At 39.9% G+C, this 6,643-nt stretch overlaps 1 protein-coding gene and 1 long non-coding RNA gene across 3 annotated transcripts; one reads left to right on the top strand and one right to left on the bottom strand.

The window, feature by feature from the left end:
* Positions 1 to 1,385: 1,385 nt before the first annotated feature.
* LOC140855276 (uncharacterized) lies at positions 1,386 to 1,856 on the top strand. Its single transcript, XM_073251146.1, has one exon. It carries the CDS (start codon positions 1,386 to 1,388, stop codon positions 1,854 to 1,856), a length of 471 nt encoding a protein of 156 aa, XP_073107247.1.
* Positions 1,857 to 4,339: 2,483 nt separating this feature from the next.
* LOC105057885 (uncharacterized) lies at positions 4,340 to 5,240 on the bottom strand. 2 transcript variants are annotated; one of them, XR_834046.2, is made up of 2 exons: positions 4,772 to 5,240; positions 4,340 to 4,648 (listed from the first exon to the last, which is right to left on the bottom strand). It is a non-coding gene; the product is annotated as an uncharacterized lncRNA (long non-coding RNA). The 2 variants fall into 2 exon arrangements; XR_834047.2 differs by having other exon boundaries at positions 5,032 to 5,240.
* Between the last annotated feature and the right edge of the window lie 1,403 nt (positions 5,241 to 6,643).

Here is a 6,643-nt window from a genome sequence, read left to right as displayed (position 1 = left end):
GGGCATGCAAACTTCACTATGAGAAAAGAGAAAAAATTACAAGAGAAATCACACCCTCAACTCTCGATACCCAATCTTTCCCTCAGAGGAAGTTCTCCTCACAAAAGCTCTCTCTCTAGAAAGACCCTCCGAACTCCTAAAGCAACCGCTGTCTGCTGTCCAGGAGTCCTGCTCCTACTCCTCTCAGCGCCTCACGTCTGCTCTCTCTCTGGGTTCTGATTTCTCTGCTGAACGAAATCGACCACGCCACGCTCCCTCTCTTGCTCTTGGATCAGACTTTTATAGACTTAAAAAATAAGTTAGAATAGGATAAGGACTCCTCACAACACCCAAGGAACTCTCCTGAACCGTCGAATCGAGATCAACAGTGCTTAGGACCCTCAGATCACGACACAGTCCATGGAATAGGTCGTAGACCACGAGAAATGCAAGTGAAACACCGTTCGGTCCATGATGGACCGTGAGAAACTGAGGGGAAATGCTCCCTCGATTCACGGGCCCAACCATGCACCGCTCGATCCATCGTGGACCGGGATATCTGGGCCTGTGATACCCCGCGCACGTGTGCGTGGGCCTGGGCCGCACCCCCGCGCACGCACGTGTGCCCGATCTCGGGCTGCGCGCTCGGGCCTGGGCCTGGGATGCGCTTCACACTCCCGCGGCCGCCCCCACCACCGCTCCGCAAGCCCACCGCCGGCCGCCGCCGGTCTTCCACTGCTCCGAATTTCATGTCAATTTCAATCGGACGTATCTCCTTCATCCAGATTCCGTTTGGGATGATCTTGGACTCATTAGACTTCATTTTTCATCGTGGACCTAGCTGTGGGCTCAATATGGACCAAATTTCGAGACATAAAATTTAACACTTCAAAGAAGACAAACAAAAGGTACTAGACCTCCTGCTCCAACGATGCATACATTCTTTCCCTTTGGCAATCCAGCTCCGGCAAACAATCCTCTACGGCTTTTCTGCAGTCCCAAACCTTGACGAAAGAAACAATAGGACACATAACAAAGGATTGATCAAAAGGGAATCTATATGATAAAGAGCAGGAAAATGTAATAAGAATCCAGACCATCTACTCAATTTTTTTGACGTAAATGAGTTAGTGAAAACCTAACTCAGGAGGTTTTTTCTCATTGATGTAATGTAGATAAGTACAATATGTTAGGTCTATTATAATCTAGAGAAGTAATCTTCGGCGCCAAAGCGATCCGATCTGCTGTAACTACCCGGACACTCAGACTAGATTTTTGAGTTTTATGTTCTCGGAAACAAGAAGATAGCTTTATTATTAGGGTTTTGTTTTCTGGGTTGTAATGGTCTGTAAGAGATAAATTAGGGGAGATGCATTTTGGTGATTGTTTGAAAATTGGAGGTCAGAATGCCATCTCATCAGCAGTATTCTCGAGTTGATACTATGGAGCTAAAATCTCAGCTTTTTAAGAAGATTGGGCGGCAAAAAGCCGAGAAGTACTTCTATAATCTGAAAAGATTGCTCAATTTGAAGCTTAGCAAGTTGGAATTTGACAAGTTGCGCTATAGTACTATTGGGAAGGAAAATATTGCTCTTCATAGTATGCTCATCTGCTCGATCCTTGGCAATGCTTGTCTTGCTCTTGGCCCGCCTAGCAAAGAGACAGTCACAGGGAATTCGCGGACTAGCAAATTGTCAAGCTTTGGAGACACATTCCCAACATCCCCTCGAAGGGGAAGGTCTATATGCAGCAGGGATCGGAGATGCAGACCATCTACTCTAAACTTGGTGTCAATAATACCTATGCAGGAAGAGAGTTTTATTTGTTTTATGCCATCACCAGTCCATGATGCCAGCAGCTCTGCTATGAAAATGTAACAGAGCCTTTGCTGCAATCAAATAGCAACAAGCGAAGACCTTCATCAGCATTTCTATCACAGGAAGAGAAAGATATGATGGAGATATAAAGAACTTCAGAAACCTATAGACTTTTCCTCTTTTTTTTGAAGAAGAAGAAAATGAGTTTTTCCCATTCGTTCATTTCTTGAGATTGGAAATGAATATAAATGACTTTGGAGAAACCAGCAACAAAATAGACAGATACAAACAGATAAAAATCAAAATCAGCAACGAGAGAGATTAAATATAACAGGCATTAATTCTTGAAGGGTGTAAGATGAGAATCCAAGATCTTTGAACAAGCCTTGCCTTTATATTGGAAAACCTTTTGATTATGTTACTTTTTCTTCTACAAGAAAAATGGAAGACACCTTAATAATCTCCTGACACGGATTATATCGCATGCACATTGGTGATCAAAACATCACATAGTTTATCAAGATCTAACAAAAGCTGATCATCATTGAGCCTAAAGCATTGAAATGAGGGGAGAAAGAAATAACCATAATATATATATATATATATATATATATATATATTAAAATAAAAAATTTTGTATTTGTACAGCCTCCGTTTGACACATGGGGTTTTGAAAAAAAGGGAGAGGGAGCCACATGAAAACAATCGATCACCTAAGCTTTTCTATTCAACGGCTTCATTCACTTCAAGCCTCCCACTCGATTGAGACTCTTGAGTAATGCTAGCAGAAGTTCCAAAACCTCCTGCTCGCAGAAGCCATCACCGAAGGTGTCGATGGCGAGGCCGCCGGTGGAGAAGCGGTAGAAAGAGAGTGAAAGGGGAAGGCATCTTTGACCTTGCAGGGGAAGCAACGGTCACCCGATTCCCGACGTAAGGGAACTGATGTATAGAGAGAGGGAAGAGAAGTAGGGGGCGGCTTATCGGATCCGACGAGGGCATCGTCTTTTGGTGTGCAATAGGAGAAGAGAGTGAAAAAATTAGAAGAAGAAGATGACAATGATGACCATAACAAAAGGGTGGTGGGATACTAGATCCCAGCCTCCTCCGTAAGCGGCAGAGGTGATCGTGCGAGACGGCAATGAGGCGGGTTGGGGGAAGGAAGGGGTATTTTTTTCTTTGGGTTGGGTGATTAAATGGGTCCTAACAAAAATAATGAAGAATGAGAAATTGGTGTGGATGAGAGGAGAGGATAGGAGGGGTAGTAGAAGGATTGGATCCATTTTTGAAAAACATACGGAAGATAGCATTATTTGTCACATCCATATTATATCTTAGAACTTTATGTCAAAGAGTATGAATAAATCTAAAAGAAATTAAGAAGCAAAAATCCTTCCAAAAGGGCAAATAACAGAAGCATTTCTTTAAAAGAAAGCAAATCTAACCTTGTTTCAAGAAGAACAAAGGTGCATGGCACGTTATTGCACAATTTCTAACTAGCGATTTTTTTTTTTCATTTCATTATCTTTTTCAAAGACCTATGAAAAAGGAGAGCACTTGAGAGAGATTAGAGGGGATTCTTAGGTTCCGCTTAGATTTTTTTTAAGGACATGGATTTTGCACAATTTAAAATCGATCTTGCAGGGGAAGCAATGGCCACCCGATTCCCGACGCAAGGGGACTGATGTATAGAGAGAGGGAAGAGAAGCAGGGGATGGCTTATGGGATCCGACGAGGGCATCGTCTTTTAGTGCGCAGTAGGAGAAGAGAGGGAGAAAATTAGAAGAGGAAGATGACAACGATGACCATGACGAAAGGGTGGTGGGATACTAGATCCGGGCCTCCTCTGTAAGCAGCAGAGGTGGTCGTGCGAGACGGCAATGAGGCAGGTTGGGAGAAGGAAGGGGTATTTTTTTCTTTGAGTTGGGTGATTAAATGGGTCCTCACAAAAATAATGAAGAATGAGATATTGGTGTGGATGAGAGGAGAGAATAGGAGGGGTGGTAGAAGAATTGGATCCATTTTTGAGAAACATACGGAAGATAGCATTATTTGTCACATCCATATTATATCTTAGAACTTTACGTCAAAGAGTACGAATAAACCTAAAAGAAATTAAGAAGCAAAAATCCTTCCAAAAGGGCAAATAACAGAAGTATTTTTAAAAAAAATAATAAATCTAACCTCGTTTCAAGAAGAACAAAGGTGTATGGTACATTATTGCATAATTTCTAATCAGTCATTTTTTTTATTTTTTTTCTCACTTCATTATCTTTTTCAAAGAACTATGAAAAAGGAAAACGCTTGAGAGAGATTAGAGGAGATTTTTAAGTTCCGCTTGAATTTTTTCCGAAGGATATGGATTTTATGCGAGTTGTGGCTGTGTGAGCTGCTCTTTTGAGATCTTTGGATCTCTCCGAGTCCCGTAATCCATCCATCGCATGGAATTATAATCTAATATATATATATATAAATTAATTAAAAACAGCTTGTTCTGCGTAAAAGCTTTCCCTAGCCATCATGCAATAAATTTAGTCTTAAGAAACGACAAAAGAACGAAATTATTCAAAAATCCTTAAACACACGAAACCCACATATATCCAACAAGAATTCTCACGTACCCTTGCTTACAAGCAAGGAGCGTATCCCCGTAGGAAAGAAGGTAAGGAGCACGAAGTTGACACCAAACACAATAGAAAACTCCTTCGTCTACTTCATCGATCCTGCGTTCCCCGTTTGGCAGGCTGGTGACCATGATCTTCACTCTCCTCTTCTCCAGCAGCACAGAATGAGGTTTATCGAGGAGAAATGGATGGCAAGCGATGTGGCTGCCCTGCTTTTGGACCCGCTCTCATCTGTTAGTTCACATAAAATAATTCAGAATTCATTTCCATTGCCATCAAAAAAAATAAAAAAATTGTGAAGAAAACAAGAAGTAAAATAAGAGGAATCTGATGATAAAGTCCCGTTACTGCAACCTGTCTGACCGGTTTTCTTTTCTTCAAAACCCCCATATGAATGAGAGTATTACGTGAAAGAGGGGGAAAAAGAAAAAGAAAAGAAACCTTTCCATGGGGAAGGAAAATGTTATGTTTAGATTTGGAAATACAGTTTGCAGAATGTTAATATTCTGTTGAAACAAACAAATGGATGGAAAGATGTTTCTTGGTGGGGAAAACATGCTTTAAGTGAGGGATACAAAGAGAGAGGGGGAGAAAGGGATGCGAGGTTTTCATACCCTCCCAAGCTAATGCAGTGGGGGATTACCAGCTGCTTCTTCACGTATGAGACTGAAGTGAGGGATACAAAGCTGAAACTTTACTAATGGAGGATAAGGAGGAGGTTCCAAGAACCTCTGTTCCATTGGAAAATGAGATGAGGTGGGGAAATTACTGGGAGTTTAGGATCTGAGCCAGGAAAGAGGAAGAAAAGAGCGGCCGAGGAGGAGATGGTGAGGCTGTGAGGAAGGGCACAAGGGAGAAGGGCCCATTTTATAGAGGAAATGACTGTGGGCGGCTGCTGTTTCAAGTGGGACCAGTGGGTGAAAGCAATTAAGTGGCATTTTGAAATGACGTTTAGCAAAGAATTAAATCGTCTTGTTCTACCCCAAAAAAAAAGAATTAAATCGTCTTGCGCTCTTAACCAAATATCATTAGATTGCTGGACCAAGTACAGTTATGGCTAATTTTTGAGAAAAATTAAATTAGCTGCTAATGTGACTAATTTTTTGGATTGTTATATTATTATGAGATTGGGAGTGGTGGAGTGGCTGATATTGGAGCATCGACCATGGGCAGTTTTGTGTTTGTGCACACGTAGATGTCGCATGCATATGTTTTAAGTTTATAGTTATATTTCATATTAGTTACTCATATATTTTAAAATAATTATATCCTTAGATTTATCAGATTATTTCTAAGTGTCATTGAAATTGATGAATGATGGAAACCTCGATTCAACTACTATTAAGCTAAGAAAATATTCCAAGCATTCCCATCTTAAATTTCATATTTTATTCTGATCTAACACGATTAATGTAGTCAAACCCGACCCTACTACTATTTGGCTGACTTGATCCAATTCAAGTTTACTTTAAGATGGGTTAGGGTTGGGTTGGGTTAGAAGAATTCCAAATGGAGATCCAATAAGATTGAGTCAGCGTTCAGAGGTATTATGTTTGGGTTAATTAGGATTTGCCATCAACAAAAATCCAACCTGCTTGAGTTGCATCGATCTCTAGTCTTTTGCTAATAGAGGATATGGAGGAGAGTTCAAGCCCATTGGCTCCACCGAAATGATGATGGCAATAGGAAATTTTTTGGGATTTCATAGAGGAGGTTTTCTGGTCATTTCTCAAAACAAAACAAGGTATTCCTTAAATTATGATCCATAGAAATTAGATTACTCAGTCTGTCCATGTTGGGCAGATTTACTAAACTGCTGATGCAACCTCAAGTAAATCTGATCGACCCACTTCCAAGTTGAAATCTACTTAAAATTAATCCAATCCAACTCCAACTAAAGTTATTTGGATTTGGATGAACTGAAAAAAATCATATAATATAAACTCCAAATTCCTCCTTGAATATAAAAATTTTGTTTTCTTTTTTTAATATAGTTAGTCAATAATGCATATTGCGAATTATAACCGTATATAGTTATCAATCAAATCTTATGTACACTATATACATATATTTTTGATAATATCTTCATATTGCATATTATGATTTTATTACATAATACGTGTATGTTCTAATTAAGTATTCAATTTCTACATGTTTATTATTTTTTTTTTCAGATTATTTTCCATTTTGAAAATACGTTGAATTGATAAAATTAATATTCTACCC

Source organism: Elaeis guineensis, chromosome 2, assembly GCF_000442705.2.
Source record: "Elaeis guineensis isolate ETL-2024a chromosome 2, EG11, whole genome shotgun sequence".
Classification (NCBI taxonomy): domain Eukaryota; kingdom Viridiplantae; phylum Streptophyta; class Magnoliopsida; order Arecales; family Arecaceae; genus Elaeis; species Elaeis guineensis.
This window is presented reverse-complemented; position numbering and strand designations above follow the sequence as displayed.